Source organism: Acartia tonsa, chromosome 15, assembly GCF_053477335.1.
Source record: "Acartia tonsa isolate MP-2025a chromosome 15, ASM5347733v1, whole genome shotgun sequence".
NCBI classification, from domain to species: domain Eukaryota; kingdom Metazoa; phylum Arthropoda; class Copepoda; order Calanoida; family Acartiidae; genus Acartia; species Acartia tonsa.
In genome coordinates, this window is record NC_137274.1 from 1,816,461 (window position 1) to 1,834,099 (window position 17,639).

A 17,639-nucleotide genomic window follows, 5' to 3' on the forward strand; every position below is an offset into this window, starting at 1 on the left:
AATTTGTTTTTTTAAACTTGGATCAAATGTAAATTTTTAAGTTTTCTTTTCTTTTGTTAATAAAAGGGGATGCTTACAAGAATGAGAACAAATGATAAAAGCATATTAAGTCAATGATAAAAAGCATTTTTTTAGGTCAACTTACTGTAGATTTTTTGCTATGTAATAATCTTATCACAGTTTTTCAATTTTATTTGACTAGTTGCATCTATAATTCATCAAAAACATTACAATGTTTGATATCTATTTAACAACAGAGGTGGTAATTTGTAAATACATGATATTTGTCTATGGAGAGAGGGGACATTAAGCTGTTTATTACACTAGTCCCTAAAGTTTTATAATAATGTTTTGTTATTGGCTCAACAACTTTTATTAAACTTATTAGAAGTATGGGTTTATAAGTTTGGACACCAAAAATTATAAATCTAATAAAAGTACTTTAACAAAGTTTTTGAGCCCATGCACAAAATAAATGTGATAATATAACTTTGGGTTCCAGTGTAATTTACAGTCAATTTACCCCTCCCTACATTTATTCACAAGTATAATATGCTCCCCCCCCATGATAACAAAATAGGTGCAAGGGCAGACATTAGTAAGCAGAATCATATGTCGTCTTTATTACTAAGTGGAATATAATATCGTCTTTATTAGAAAGTGGAATCAAATGTTCTCTTTATTAGAAAGTGGAATCAAATGTCGTATTTAATAGAAAGTGGAATCAAATATTGTCATTATTAGTTAGGAGAATCAAATATCGTCTTTATTACTAAGTGGAATCAAATATTGTCTTTATCAGTAAGCGAAATCAAATGCAGGGCGACCACTCCTAAACAAAAAAAATATAGTTTTTTTATAGTATATTTTTAAAATCCATATAGTATATATAGTATATTTTATTAAACTCATATAGTATGATATAGTATCGGACTTAAAATTATTTAGTAATACATAGTATATACATCATCAATAATAACTCAAAGCATAGCTGTTATCAAAGCAATTTCACATATAAGGGGCTTAATCTGTGATTATTAGGCAAGGTATCAATGTGAGACTATAGGTTATTTAGGATAAAAGTTTACTTTTGGTTAGTATTTCACATATATTTAATCATTTTTTGGATAGCTCTCAGGTTCAGGTGCTGCAGGCTATCTGGACAAGTAAAAAAAATTAAAATTTCTGTTTGACGAGTTAGAGATAAACTTATAAAACAAAATATGCATCTTTTTAGATGTTATTAAGATATCTGAAGAAAAAATTAAAATCGGCCTCCAAGTTCTGGTCCTGTAGGCCTCCATGTCCACTCTGGACAGGTAAAAAAATTCAAACTTCATATTTGAAGAACTAGAGGTCAACTTATAAAAAAGAATATGCATCTTTTTGGATGTTATTAACATAACTGAAGAAAAAAATTAAAATCGAATTCTAAGTTCTGGTCCTGCAGACTCTGGACAGGTAAAAATAAAACTTCCCTTAATTGAACAGTTAATGGTATATTTGTTAAAACAATGAGCTTATATTTGGATGTTCTTTATATATTTGAAGGAAAAAATAAAATTGGCCTTTGGGTTTAGGAGCTCTGGACACGAATAAAATAAAAATTTTAAATTTAAGGAGTTAGAGGTTTATTAAACAACATAAGCATCTTTATAGATGCTATTTATATGTTAAAATAAAAATGACAATCGACCTCCAGGTTTTGATGCTGCAGGCCTCCAGGCGGACTATGGACAGGTAAAAATCAAAATTTTTATTTATGTAGTTAGAGGTTAGTTTATAAAACACCATAAGCATCTTTTTAGATGTTATTTTCATATCTAAAGAAAAAATGGAGCCGGAGCCGCATCAAAATTATACGGCTCCGGCACCCTGATAAAAGCTTAAGTTTAAGAAATCATCCCTAGTGGTCAAATGGTTTCTGAGAAAATTAAGGTTAGGTTCATTTTTAGGGGGTTTTTGAGCCCCGGGGGGCTAAGGGGTGGGGGTAGGGGGTTGACTTTGAAACCATAAGATGTTCATACCCATAAAAGCTTAAGTCCAAAAATTTTCACAGTTCATCAAGTGGTTGCTGAGAAAACCCCCCCCCCCCTGCATCAAAAAAGCTTCAGTTACGTCCCCCTTTGATTGTTTAACTGTTTAGAGTGGACCTAAAGGCCTGCAGGACCTGAACTTGGAGGCCGATTTATATATTTTCTTCAGATATGTTAATAAGATAAAAAAAACACATATTCTGTTTTATAAGTTGACCTCTAACTCTTAAAATAAGAAATTTGATTTTTCTACCTGTCCAGAGTGGACCTGTTGGCCCTGGGGGCTAATTTTCAAATTTTTTTCAGATATGTTAATAACATCCAAAAAGATGCATATTCTGTTTTATAGGTAGATCTATAACTCTTCAAACAAAAATTTTTAAATTTTACCTGACCAGAGTGGACCTGGTGGCCTGCAGGACCAGAACTTGGAGGCCAATTTTAATTTTTTTCTTCAGATATGTTAATAACATCTTGAAAGATGCATATTTTGTTTAATAAGTTGATCTCTAAATTTTACAATTCTTTTACCTATCCAGAAACCACCTTTTAGCCTGCAGCACCTGAACCTCGAAACTTATCCAAAAAATTATTAAATATAAGTGAACTACTACCCAAAAGTAAATTTTTATCCAAATACCCTATAGTCTCACATTAATACCTAGCCTAAAAATCACGGAGTAAGCGAAAGTGGTAAAACTTCCCCCTCACCCTTAAGTTAATTCTATGAAAAATAACTGATATTTAAATCATAATCACAAACAAAAATATATTTTAAAGGATTTTCTTCATCTCTTTTTTACTGAAGAGCTTAATGAATTTTTGTCGTACCACAGTATCTTTTGAGCCCCCCGCAGGGGCTAGAAATAGGAGAAACCCTACTGTGAAAATAAGACAAAACACTCCTTAAGAAGCATTGTCACAAAACTGACAATATTCGTTTTTTGTTATATAAATGTAATATTATATAGTATATATAGTAAATTTTGGTCAAGTAAAGGTAATAATATATAGTATATATAGTAATTTTTGGTCATATAGTATGATATAGTATCCAAATTCATCCTATATAGTATAAATAGTATATATAGTATGCAGTGGTCGCCCTGCAAATGTCGTCTTTATTAGTAAACAGAAACAAAGTCGTCTTCTATCCGAACATGGAGTTATGCAGGGCTTCCAAGTCTGCCTCTCTCTCCTTCTCCCGTTTCTTCTGCCTAAAAGTTAAAATTCTTATATAAAAGTAACAGGATGTCTGTCTGTCTGTGTGTAGCGAAGGATAGTGCTAACCGCTTTACAGAAGTAGTTTTCCGGTGTCAGATAATCCATTTTTGAAATAAATTGAAAATGATGGAGAATAGAGGTAGTTTTTGTTTATTTGTTAGTCAGTTTAGGTTGGGATATATTGTTTACTAAATAGCCCTACAAGGTTAGGCACCCCATAGGGGTTAGGCATAGAAAAAAAGAAATACCCACCCCACCATTCCTTATTTTCAATTTTTTTCACAATGAAGGTTAGAGAGGGGAAGGATTATCATCCAGATAATTGTAAGCTGTTATTAGTTTTTTCTCTACAGTGAAGCATCTCATAGGTCCAGGAAAGGTTTGTAACTATTTTAGGTTAAGGTACATTTACCCTTTTAAGTTAAAATGCCCCTAGAAAAAAATAAATCAGCCAATTTTTGTATTTAACTTGTGGCAGGACAACATAATACCCCCCCCCCCTCCTCCTTACTTAGGTACCTGAGAACATTATGATAAAAAGATAATCTAGAAACATAATTTCTAAATCAGCCAATAGGAAAAACCTGCTCATGGTATTGGTTGAAACACACACACACCCACACACACTGTAACAATCACACACCCACACAGACACAGACACACACACACTCACACCTACACACACCTACCTCTGTAGCTCCTCCCAGTCAGGATCAGCTGATGGCAGACTGGCCCGGAACAACGGACACACAGACAGACACACACACACACACACTAACACACACACACAAACACACCTACCGTCATGATGTAAATATAATAGACATTAATCAAAGTTAATATCAATTCATTTAGGATGACCCAGACAACATGCCAGAGGATGATTAGGAGAATGATGATGATGATGATGATGATGATGATGATGATGAAACCAAGAATGATGGCTGGCGGCAATGGAATACTACCGAACACGTACGTGTCAAGTGTCAGCGGGAACACCCTTCTGGGGTGGCAAAAATTCCAGGAGGCCGGAAAAGCAAGCAGGGGAGGATTCTCGAAGGAGAGGCGGAACCGGGCGCTTTTTTAGGCAACAGAGGGGGGCAGAACTAGCCAAGCTGTCTCTCTCTTTAAAAATACATTGGCATGTGCCCACCCGGGCGCGCACACTGGTGATCTGGAAATCGAGCTTAAATATTGTCAGAGGGGAAATAAAACTGAAATTATTAACAATCCACCCCAACCCAGGCCCGAGGGGCAGAGATAAATCAGACGAGGGGAAGAAGGCGAGAAGAGAAAGGAGATACAAGAAAAGAATAGAGAAAAGAACAGTAAGACCTAAAGGGAGTGAAAATGACATCGAGATTATCACCTGGAATGTTCAAAGAATGTCTCTTGGAACAGCTAACAAGAGAAAGATGAGAATGGTAGCCAACTATGTCAACAAGAATAAATGGGAGATAGTGCTTTTGAGTGAAGTCCGTGCAGAAAGAAATGGCGTCATATGGATAGGGGAAGGAGAAGAAGTAACAGCAGTGATTCATTCAGAAAAGGCGGGTATAATGATTAGAGGAGAAATGCTGAAAAAATGGACAGAGGGAGGACAACAGAAAAGACAAACTGAGAGAGCTGTAGGTGTCAAGATTGAAGGCCTTGTTTTAATCTCAACTTACTTACCTGTTTATAATGGACAGAACATGGATGAAATAGAGAATACAAGAGAGAAAATTATAGAACTTTCTGAATGGGCAAGAGGACAAGATATACTCATAATAGGCGGAGATTTCAACGCACATGTTGGAGGTGGGGAGGAGAGACCAGGAATATGCGGCAAATTTGGATTAAGGACATCAAACAGGATGGGGACGGATCTTCTTGAATGGTGTGAGGAGAACAATTTAGTACATGTCTCGAGTTTTTACAACCACAAAAACCGAGGCACTTGGTTTAGCAACATTCACAGACAATGGTATGAAATTGATGGGTTTATTATGAAAAGAGAGCAGAGACATAAGGCAGTAATAAAAATATCAACAGTTGGGGAAGCCACACTATCTGATCACAAGCCGAAGAAAATCAAAATTAAGTGCAAGATTAAAAAGTGGAGAAATGGAGAAAACAAGAAAAGGATACCTAAAATTAAATGGGAGATGCTTAAAAATCCAGAAATTCAAGAAAGGTATAGGGAAAGAGTCACTGAGTTACTTGCTGATCATGAAGAGAATGATGAAGATACCACCAATTGGAATGCCATAGCAGAAGTTGTGAACACAGCTGCTAAAGAGGTATGTGGGGTCCAGGAGAAATCAATTGAGAATCCTTGGATGCTAGACAAAGATGAGGAAGTTAGAATATTGAGAGCAAGAATAAACGGAGCCATAACAAGGAGAAACAACGCGCTACAAAATGCAGGAAATGATGACATCAATGAGAATGAAGATGTAGCTGAAAGCAGGAATGAACTCAAAGAAGCAAGAAAAGACCTAAAAAGAAAGACAAGAGAATGGGAAGAGGAATGGTGGCAGAACATCTTGAATGAATGTAAGGAGGCAGGAGAGAGAGGAGATTCAGGTAGAATGTACAAAACTCTAAAAAAGCTTGGAACAAGAGACATCAAGAAGGAAACAAACACAACCAACATAGATACCAGCCAATTTAGAGAACACTTCAAGAAAGTCTCTGAAGTGAGGTTTGAAAACACACCTGAGGAAATAGAGGAGACTGTAAATAGAGTTAAAGATCTTAGAGGCACAGACAAGGCAAACCAATGGAAAGATATACTAGAGTCAACACCTGGAAGAGAAGAAATATTAGAACAGATGAAGAAGATGAAAGACTCATCTCCTGGTGATGATGGCGTTAGGCTATGTTACCTGATGAAAGCTGGCCCAGAGATTACCAACAAGATAATTGAGATGGTTCAGTTCATGTTTGAGAACGGAGCTGACAAGTGGGAGGAGAGTCTAAAGATTGGAATAGTCATCCCCCTGTTTAAGAAAGGAGACAGGAATAACCCTAATAATTATAGAGGTGTCTGTCTTTTGGCAATGGGGAGCAGAATCTTAGCCAGGATTCTAGCTGACAGGCTGAGAAGATGGGCGGAGATGATGGAACTACTTGATGATGAACAATCAGGATTCAGGACTGGAAGATCAACAGCAGATTCAACCCAAATAATGGTGAGAATCCAGGAAGATACTGCAGATCTAAGGAAGAGAATGGAGGCCGCTGGAGAGGTATTAGAAAGAGATGATGAATATGTTGCCAGACTACTTGATCTTAGAAAAGCATACCCAAGAGTGAATAAACCTGCTCTCTGGGGTATTTTAGAAAGATATGGAATGGGAGAGAGATGCTTGAGGGTCTTGAAAGATCTTCATGAAGCTACCATCTACAGAGTGAGGGGTAAGGAGGGGGACAGTGAACCTTGGGTCCCGGAAAGGGGGCTAAGAGAGGGCTGCCCTTCATCACCCCCCCTTTTTAACATCTACCACCAAGCATCTATGAGAATGGCAAATGAAGACCGCAAAGTAGCAGCTATGAATGATGACCTAACTGTAGGGATTGAGATGAATTGGGTTCCAGGAGATGCCTTTCCAAGTGAAGGTAGATGGGAAAAGAAGAACTCTGAAGCTGTCACAGTCAAAGTAAGTAATTGTTTATTTGCTGATGATACTTCTGTGGCCGGCAAACGTAAAGAACTAGAAAGAGGAGTTAGAATAACAAAAGAAGCTATGGCTAAATTCGAGGAAAGGAACAATGAGGATAAAGAAGAAGAAGTTGTGTTTGGAACAGAAGAAAGTGGAAACATCAGAATGCTTGGAACATGGCTGGGACCCAAAGAAGATGTAAACCAAAGATTGAAAAGAGCAGGAAATGCATGGAGATTAGTGAAGAACAGATTGAAGAAATCAAAGCTGACAAAGAAAATGCAGAGCAGAATAGTACAAGCATGTGTGGAGAGCACGGCTCTCTTTGATTGTCAAGCAAGATCATGGCAGAAGGGCGAGATAAAAAGGATACAGCAATTCATGGACAAGTCACTGAGATACATCTGGAGCAGAAAAAATCAACCACCCCTAATGGAGATGCAGCAGCGAGGTGTTAATATGCAAGATATTAGAAATGAGCTTGAGGTAAAATCCATTAGAGTAAAGATAGAGAAGAGAGTCCTTGAAAGAATAGGCCATGTTATCCGAATGGATGATGATAGGTTAACAAAAGCTGTATGCCTTGGATGGATGAAAGAGCTGGAGAGCTGGCCAAAAGTTCCAGGTAAGAAACGTAAAACTGTTCTTTACTGGAGAAGACTTATCAAAGAGGCTGGTTTAGACCACACAAGGATTGGAAACTTATGTAAAGACAGGAAAGAATGGAAAGCCACAGTGAGAGAAAGAACCGAACATCTAGAGGAATGGGAAAAGAAAGGTGGAAAGAATTCTACTGAAGAAAGAGGAGAAAGAAACAACATCAGAAGAGAAGAAGAGAGCCTAGAATGTGAAAGCTGTGGCAAGATATGTAAAAGCAAAGCAGGGTTGACAAACCATAGAAAAAGAACACATGAAGAATCCAAGAACAAAAAGAAATTCTCATGTGACACATGTGGAGAAGTTTTTAAATCAGAAGGGGCACGGAAAAACCACATGGGAGCCTGTGAAACAGCTCCAACAAGGCCAGGGTTTAAAAAGTGCATTTCTTGTAACAAAGAAGTAACTAGCAGTAATTTTTCAAGACATAGGAAAACATGCAACAGAGGAGGAGAAGAAATACAGGAAAATACAATCAGAAGATTTAAAGGAGCCAGAACAATTTGTCAGAATTGCAACCTAGAGGTCTCAAAAAGGAATTTAGCCAGACACCAGGACACGTGCACGGGTGGAGAGGCAGTACTCTAAGGAGTAGAACGCCACGACGACGACGACCAAGAATGATGATGATAAATGAAAACTGAAGATATAATAAATATAGAAGACTTCAATGATGATGATTCCAATGATAACAATAATTGAGAAGATCTTCCCAATGACCTGACATATCTTCAAGCTGAATAAGATCATCATCAACAATAAACACAGCCTCAACTGTCACGATATAAATGCCAGCCTTAATTAGCTTGAGTTTATTAATACAAAACTTTATCTTTTTATCATCATTTTAAAAAGCAGTTTCAATCAATATTTTATCATTCATTTTAAAAAGACTTTTACCTAAACATTATTAAAATGAAATCATACATTAATGGCCTCATGTATGAAAGCAGCTTCTAAGTCATCATTTGAATCAATTATTTTGTCGCCTGGAGCGCTCCCATAAAACTGTGATTGTGAAATGTGAAATCCCTTGCCATGTGATTTATCTGTCTGTGACTATTCCCAAACATATTATCAAATGCTTGCTATCACACAATCATTCACAGCTTTGTGGGAACACTCCAAGCTTAAGTACTTTACCGCTTTAGAGTCGGAGCTGGCGGCGTGACATATCTGCCTGACTCTGCTACCAATGGCAAAATGAAGACAGAGGCATAACAGGTGAGCCACTTTACGTGGTGGCAGCGGCGGTCCTACAAGCCTGCGCATCCGTAGCCTTCACATTCAGCCACGAGAAGATAAGTGATAATCAGCAAAATGCCTGGAGGTATAAAAATCAGTAAACCTGAAAGACTACCAAAAGACAACATAAGTGAAGCAGATTTATATGCTTGGTGGAATGAATTGATGAACTATCTCAACCAGCATGATAATTTTAAGCTTTACAAAGAAAAAGGCCTTTATCCAACATGGCAACCTGCTGAATCAGATGAAGATAGAATAGTTGCTCTAAACAAAGATGATAAAGGAGACATTGAAACAAGACAGAGAGATCTCAATAACTTCATCACCATCATCGCCGGCTGCTGCAACAGAGATCATTATATGATGGTGATCAAACAAGCTACAAGCTTGAAATGGATCTGGGAAGAACTAACTGTAATATACCACCACCAACACAAAGGCAAAGAGTTCTTGACAATTGCAGATCTCCAGTATAACCCTTCAGAACAATCACCATTATCATTTTATAACAGTTACAGGGCCAAGATTCTCGAAAATCTTAAACCAGCAGGCACAACAATAAAATGGAAAAGTAATCTGATCATGGCTAAAGCAGAAACAATATCGCCAACTTTTGAAGATCACATACTGCTAACAACATTACTTATCATTGATAAAAGACTACCAAGCAGAATAAAAGATATTTATGGGCCAAGACTTGAACAAGGGGTATTCCTCATGGACCTGAAAGTTGATATCTTGTCTAATGTCACTAAAATTCTTGAAGATATTGAAGAAGAAACACAAAATGCATCAATGAGAGTTAATGGATCAGATTACCAGGTCAACTTCATGGGACACAGAGGACGAGGAAGACCTAGAGGAAGATTCAACTCTAGATACTCTGGCCAAAGATCAAATCAACAACAAAAATAGTTCTGTAGATTATGTCACCTTAACCGCCAGCAGAGAAATGAGTTTGATCATGTTTTACCCATCACATCGGAACTGAAAGAAAAACCTAAATCACTCAGGCAACCATTCAAACATTTAAAAAAATTGGTGAAAAAAAGGGGGGGCATTCCATCAAGTAGGCGTCAAAATTAAAAGAAAAAGGGGAGCGTCATGATGTAAATATAATAGACATTAATCAAAGTTAATATCAATTCATTTAGGATGACCCAGACAACATGCCAGAGGATGATTAGGAGAATGATGATGATGATGATGATGATGATGATGATGAAACCAAGAATGATGATGATAAATGAAAACTGAAGATATAATAAATATAGAAGACTTCAATGATGATGATTCCAATGATAACAATAATTGAGAAGATCTTCCCAATGACCTGACATATCTTCAAGCTGAATAAGATCATCATCAACAATAAACACAGCCTCAACTGTCACGATATAAATGCCAGCCTTAATTAGCTTGAGTTTATTAATACAAAACTTTATCTTTTTATCATCATTTTAAAAAGCAGTTTCAATCAATATTTTATCATTCATTTTAAAAAGACTTTTACCTAAACATTATTAAAATGAAATCATACATTAATGGCCTCATGTATGAAAGCAGCTTCTAAGTCATCATTTGAATCAATTATTTTGTCGCCTGGAGCGCTCCCATAAAACTGTGATTGTGAAATGTGAAATCCCTTGCCATGTGATTTATCTGTCTGTGACTATTCCCAAACATATTATCAAATGCTTGCTATCACACAATCATTCACAGCTTTGCGGGAACACTCCAAGCTTAAGTACTTTACCGCTTTAGAGTCGGAGCTGGCGGCGTGACATATCTGCCTGACTCTGCTACCAATGGCAAAATGAAGACAGAGGCATAACAGGTGAGCCACTTTACGTACCTCTGTAGCTCCTCCAAGTCAGGATCAGCTGAAGGCAGACTGGCCCAGCACAGTGGACACTAATACACACACACACACTCACACCCACACACACAGACACAAACACACACACACCTACCTCTGTAGCTCCTCCCAGTCAGGATCAGCTGATGGCGGACTGGCACTGCACAGTGGACACACACACACTCATACACACACATACACTCACACCTACAAACACCCACACTCACACACACAAACACACACACACCCCTACCTCTGAAGCTCCTCCCAGTCAGGATCAGCTGATGGCAGACTGGCCCGGCACAGCGGACAGGAACAGGTTTTCTCCAACCAGGGCAACAGACACGTGGCATGGAAACTGTGGCCGCATTTCAACTAGATAGATAGATAAAAATTTTGGAAAAGCTACTCTGAAAATGCCCCTTAAGAGGCGTTGCCATGAAAGGAACTATTCTCCTATTCTGAAACCAACCAATCAAACTATAATAAAAGTACCCAAAGTATTGAGATATAAAACTTTGGGTACAACTAATTATCCTTCCCCCAAATAGTACCTGTAGATATTGATCTTGTAATTCATATTTCTTGAGACAAATTGGACACTCAGAGTCTAATAGTTTACAGCCTTCATCTACACACTCGCGTTCTAGTGATTCAATATAGGACCTAAAAACAAAAAAACAAGGATGACAACATCCATAAAAGCGAAGCTCTGAAACGGTAGGACAAACGAACATTAACACTTGTATAGTGTCAGAACTGAATAATCAGAATATAAATGAATAAGAGTCAAAGCAAAATTGTGAGTAAATTTGTTGAAAAACTTTTTGATACAGGATAATGTTTATGGACATACTTACATTTTTATAGAGATGCTTTGCTTATAATATTGTACTTTGTTATCCCAGTAATCAATATACCAAAAATCAGAACAATCGGATAATTAGATCACATAAAAATTTGTCGTTAAAAAAGTAAAAAATCAACATGTTTAAAATGGAAATACGGACATTCTGGTAATGATTATAGAGTTGCTACGCTTTCTTATTCATACCTAACTACTACAGGAATTACCATGCAAAGTTTTAAATCGGTAGGATAATTCTAAATTGCCTAAATTAACCAAAAAAGCTATCTGTCTCAGACGGACGGACCGACCCTAATTATAGAAAAGCTTCGCTTTTAAAACACTAGAGGAAGAAAGGGTTAAATAACTGTATCTCCCCATCGCATCAACCTTGTGTAACCTTTCTATTGGGTTATTGAAAATCAACCAATAGTGTTGTCTATATTAACACAGCCAAGTAGCAGAAAACAATTTAGAAGCAGACAAAAAAGGTAATTGAAAAAGAAAGGGGGGTAGTTGTCTGTATATACATCTATGCTATAGATCTGTTCTAAAAACAAGGAAAGATTGTAACCTTGTTGTAATAGGAATCAATATTAAAAAAAATTAACATGTTTAAAATGGACGTACTGACTTTCTGAAAACGATTAGAGAGTTGATGCACTTTCTATATGGTAATAGTAATCATCATGTAAAGTTTGAAATCAATAGGGTAATTCTAACATGTTTTTGTGTCTGTCTGTACCGAAGGATCCCGCTAAGCGCTGAAGTGTTATAGGAATCATCATTCAAAGATTGAAATCGAAAGAGCAATTCTAACATGTCTAAATTAACGAAAAGAGTTATCCTTAATGGACGGACCTACCCTAATTTTAGAAAAGCTTTGTTTTTAACAAGGAAATATCACAGTACCTAGTACGCTACCTTGGGACACTCCACTATACTATAAGATAAACAATTTAGAAATACTTAGTTTTTAGGATTTTATTATTGTGATGCATTGTACCTTGTTGTCATAGGAATCAGTATACGAATATTATCCTTATAATAAAGTAACAGTAACCCCCCCCCCCCCCCCCAACTCAAGTGTCCATAAAGACCCTGAAAGTAGTCGCTAGTAAAAACATATAAAACGTTAGGTACAGTTTAGTGTTTGTCCGTCCATAAGAGATAATTCTTATTGCTATAAATATAGGCATGTTAGAAATGTTCTTTCTATTTTTAACTCGGCAAAATGATTCCTGAAACAGTTAGGTACAATTAATGGCTTCGAAACCGATTAATATCAGCTAGATTAAGACTGGCTCTCATCCATACTGAAAAAGCATGTAATTTAAACCTGTTTTGTCTGCCTGGGCCTTTGGCCTCTCAGGACTAACAAAACTGACTTTAATCTTAAAATTTTCATTTTCATATCCGCGGTAAGCTGTCTATAATACGATGCGATAAACACTGCGAGTGTGAGAGAAAGGGGACAATGGGCCGTTTATTACACTAGTCACCAAAGCTTTAAAAAAAGTTTTCATAACAACTTTGGGGGCTTTTTATGAATTTTGATTTTGGTTGGTTGGTTTATTAAGTTGGGTGTCCAAATTGCTTCAACCACAAATTGTAATCTAAATAAGGGGTAATTTTGTGTATTAACATTGGGGATGTACATCAATTTATCGGCCATTGTCTTATCCCTTTAGATCCCTGGATAAACAACTATTACTTACTTTGACGTGGGGGGAGGAGGTCTGTCTGCAAACATACTGAAAAACAAAACAAAACTGTAAACAAATTTGTCGCGAAACTGCGTAAATACATTAATAGTTATTTCTCGTATCGTATTATAAACGGCTTTCCGCGGATATAGAATGTACAATTATAAGATTAAAACTAGTTTTTTTAGCCCCGTGGTACCGACTAAAAAAACTAGTTTTAATCTTATGATTGTACATTTCTATATTCGTAGAAAACTGGATATAATACGATGCTAGACATAGTTTTTTCGTATTCATGAGAACCGGTTCCTATCCTCCGGATTCAAATGAATACGAGAAATTTTATTATATGACGTATTATTTAACACCCATAAAACGGTAGGATATACAAACATTAACACTCGTAGAGTGTCAGAACTGAATAATCAGAATACAACTATGTATAAAAGTTAAAACTAAATTGTAAATAAATTTGTTGCGAAATATGGTAAATTCAACATTGGTCATACTCAAAATCCCCCTTCTGTAGATTAAAATTAATAGTTGAAACGTTTGAACATTCAACTTAATTAATCATCCAAAGTTCACTAAAGTCCCCAAAGTTGGAAGGACAAAAAATAAGAAAAACGTTAATATAAAACTTTAGGGGACTAGTGTAATAAACAGCACATTGTCCCCTCTCTTTCTGCCACATAATCAACACATTGTAATGGAGAACCATATCGGTTCAGCGGTTAATGAGATCCTTCTGTACAGACATACGAACACACACAAAAGGATATTATAATCCAGGGAGGGAGGGGACATTGGGCTGTTCATTACACTAGTCCCCAAAGTTCGCTCTTTTTATTGAATTTTGATTGGTTGGTTCTTGAAGTGTTCTACGTCTTAACCACTAATTGTAATCTACATAAGGAGTATTTGTGTATCATCATTTGGGATGTACATAAATTTCTCGGCCATTATCTTATCCCTTTAGATCCATGTATTTTTTAATATTTGTCACTTCGTACTATAGATAGCTTCCCGCGGGTATTATGCGGATAGCATGTCTGAGAACCGGTTCTAATCCAGCGGATATCAATCGGTTTCAAACATTATTTACCTGGCAAATTCATTGTGCTGCCAGTTGCCAGTGAGGATTAAAAATCGAGCAAACTCCAGCAAATCAACTGAAATTATTATATAAAAGTCACAGGATGTCTGTTGATTCCTATTATAACAAGGTATAATGTTATAAGCACAGCATCTCTATAATCCTAAGTCCCAGAAATGTAAATATTCTACATTTAAATTTATTATGGTTGGGCCGGATACCAGATATCCGGTATCCGACCGGATATCTATCAAACTTAGGATGTCCGGCAAATTTCCGGATACCCGGCCATACCGGATATTCGGCCCAACCCTAAAATTTATATACTTCTTTCCTATTCAGGTCTGACACTCTAAAAGTGTTATAATGTTCGTTTGTCCTAACGTTTCAAAGCTTTGCTTTCATAGATGTTGTCATCCTTGTTTAGTTAGGATGGTCCGCAGGGTTAGGGTCCCCACGAATGTCACGTGTTTAGCAAATTAGTGTAAAATACAAGAGAGAGAAAGGGTTATATAACCGTATCTCCCCATCGCATCAACCTTGTGCAACCTTCCTAATGGGTCATTGAAAATCAACCAGTGTATTAACACAGCCAAGTAGCAGAAAATAGTTTAGAAGCAGACGAAAAATGTCATAAAAAATGAAGGGAGGTAGTTTTCTGTATATACATCTATACTAATTGCTCATTGGGCAGTTTGCGCGAAAGCACTAAGAACAGATCTCTAGTATATATATTGATAACTACCTGTCCCCCCTTTTTCCAAGGACAAATTGGCTAATTGGCTTTGTAATATTCCGAATCCTGACACTAGTGGTTGATTTTCGAAGGTCCAATTGAGAGTCGGCACAAGGTCCTTAGAATGGGGACATACAGTTATTTAACCCCTTCATCCTCTAGTGTTTTAACCTAATATTTTTTTTATTTGTTGGCTTATCAACTTTTGGGACTTTTTTTGTGAATTTTAATTGGTTAGATCATTAAGTATAGTGTTCAAGCGTTCCAACCACTTATTATAATCTACTAAAGGGTTAATTCTGTGTAATAACATTGGGGATGTATATCAATTTATCGGCCATTTTCTTATCCCTTTAGATCCCTGGATTTTATATTTATTTATCGTTCTGTATTATAGACAGCTATCCGCGGATATGATGCGGATAGTATGCCTGAGAACCGGTTCTAATCCAGCGGATGTTAATCGGTTTAAAAGTGCCTCACCTGGCCTACTGGTTGCTTCTCCTGTATCTGGCAAAGGATCGCAGTTATGCTCATCAAAATAGCTGGACATTCTGTAACCACTGAACCGATATGGTTAGACTTAATAGTGTAGATTCTATTCTGGACAGTCAGCTGCTGAGATCTGAAAGGATAAGACAATGACCGATAAATTTATGTACATCCCCAATAATAATGATACATAAAATTACCCCTTTTGTAGATTACAACCAATGGTTGAAACGTTTAGACACTTAGCTTAATTGACCAACCAAACAGTCTGTAAGAAAACGTTATTTTTTACCTCTAGAGGCGAAGCCGCTAGTACTAATAAAAAGTAACAAGATGTATGCCTGTGTGTACTGTAGCCAAATCTCTTTTTTTGTCCAAACAATATTAGGGTAAGTAACATCCAACAGACAACCAACGAATTCACGGCCTTGACTGTGCAATTGCATTATTATGAGTTGCGCCTATTTTGGGGCCAAGGCATTCCCCCCTCCCCCTACTCTGTCTATAAATGTCGCGCATCTGACTTGGCAGCAAGTAGGAACCATTTTTAACGTCTTGAGTTATGACGCAGTGTTGAGCCGAGATTCGAACTTATCACCTCCCCGACGACAAGCGGATGTTAAGTATTAAAATTACCTAAATTTACTCAAAAGCACTCGTACAAATCTGCCAAATTTCCTCAATTTTTTAGCATTTAAAAAAAAAATTCTAAAAGTATAATTTTAACATGTTTAGTTTGGTTCAATTGTTGAAAAAATTCACATTTTATGATATAATTCTATTTCCAGTATGGCTTTCAAACCGATTAATATCCGCTGGATTAGAACTAGTTTTTAGCCATATACATATCATGTATAGCATCGTATTACAGACAGTTTTCCACAAAAATATTTGATTAAAAAATCATAAAATTAATGCCAGTTTTGTTAGCCCCTAGTGGCCGAAGTTTTAATTTCTATATTGTTCATTTTAATATCCGCGGAAAACTGTCGATGATACGATACGATAAATAACTATTCTATAGAGCAAAATATCCTTATTCGCTAGTGTAAACAAATACTCAACCCCGACTATTGTAGCAAATTGAGTAAGGGAGGGGGGGGGGGGTTTAGCCCGCTACAAGTTTTACTTTATTAGAGAACATGAAAATCTGAAGTAAGATCCAAGTAATAAAAAACATTATATTATTCCCTATACAAAGGTGGATTCTTATAAAAAAATTTTGTTCGCTACTCGCTGGTGAGGCAAACTTGTTTTTATAAAAAATCCTCCAAAATCACATAAAAAATTATCTACAAAAATGAAATGAAATCTTATGTCAATAATCCTTCTTTGATGTTATTTAATTTTTGTAGATTTTTAATGTGATTTTGGAGGATTTTTTACAAAAAACAATTTTGCCTCACCAGCGAATAGGGACCCAATTTTTTTAAAAAGAATCCACCTCAGTACTAAAATAGCCCCTAGGGGGTCGCCTAAACACTCCTAAAACCAAACTTAACCTATAACCACTAACAAAGAGAAAGGAAGAAGGGTTGGGGGGGGGAATTTGTCAACTGGCAAAAAAAGATATTTTAACAATGAATTTTAGTTTTCCATAAATATATAATAATACTATATCTGCCTTATTATAATTTATTACAGTTCTGTAGGTACCTAAATACCTTTCAGTAGGTACCTAAATACCTTTCAGTAGGTACCTAAATACCTTTCAGTAGGCACCTAAATACCTTTCAGTCGGTACCTAAATACCTTTCATTAGGTACCTAAATACCTTTCAGTAGGTACCTATTTAATTTTTTTTAAAGAAAACAAATCATTTAAAACAGAAGGGATCAGAGGCGTGCAGAGGATTTTGCCAGGCTTTTTACACCCCCTTTTTGCTTTAGACACCCCCCTTAAATCCAAATCGAAGGGGTTGTATTTGAATGTTGAGTTTCAGTGTTTTGGGGGTGGAAACACCCACATATGTGTCCAACCTATCTCACCTTATCTTTAAGGTGGTTTTTTTAACCCCCATAATGGCTGTATAGAGTGGGGTATATCAGGGGGGGGGGGGAGATAGACCATAATTAAACCCTCTACAAGCCTC

At 36.6% G+C, this 17,639-nt stretch overlaps 1 protein-coding gene across 1 annotated transcript; it reads right to left on the reverse strand.

The window, feature by feature from the left end:
• On the reverse strand, positions 1–17,616 carry LOC145307436 (E3 ubiquitin-protein ligase RNF181-like). Its single transcript, XM_080149878.1, has 8 exons — positions 16,184–17,616; positions 15,539–15,680; positions 14,329–14,395; positions 13,236–13,271; positions 11,225–11,336; positions 10,924–11,045; positions 3,146–3,253; positions 1–812 (listed from the first exon to the last, which is right to left on the reverse strand). Exons 2-7 carry the CDS (start codon positions 15,606–15,608, stop codon positions 3,187–3,189), a joined length of 474 nt encoding a protein of 157 aa, XP_080006004.1. The 5' UTR covers positions 15,609–15,680; positions 16,184–17,616; the 3' UTR covers positions 1–812; positions 3,146–3,186.
• Positions 17,617–17,639: the final 23 nt, after the last annotated feature.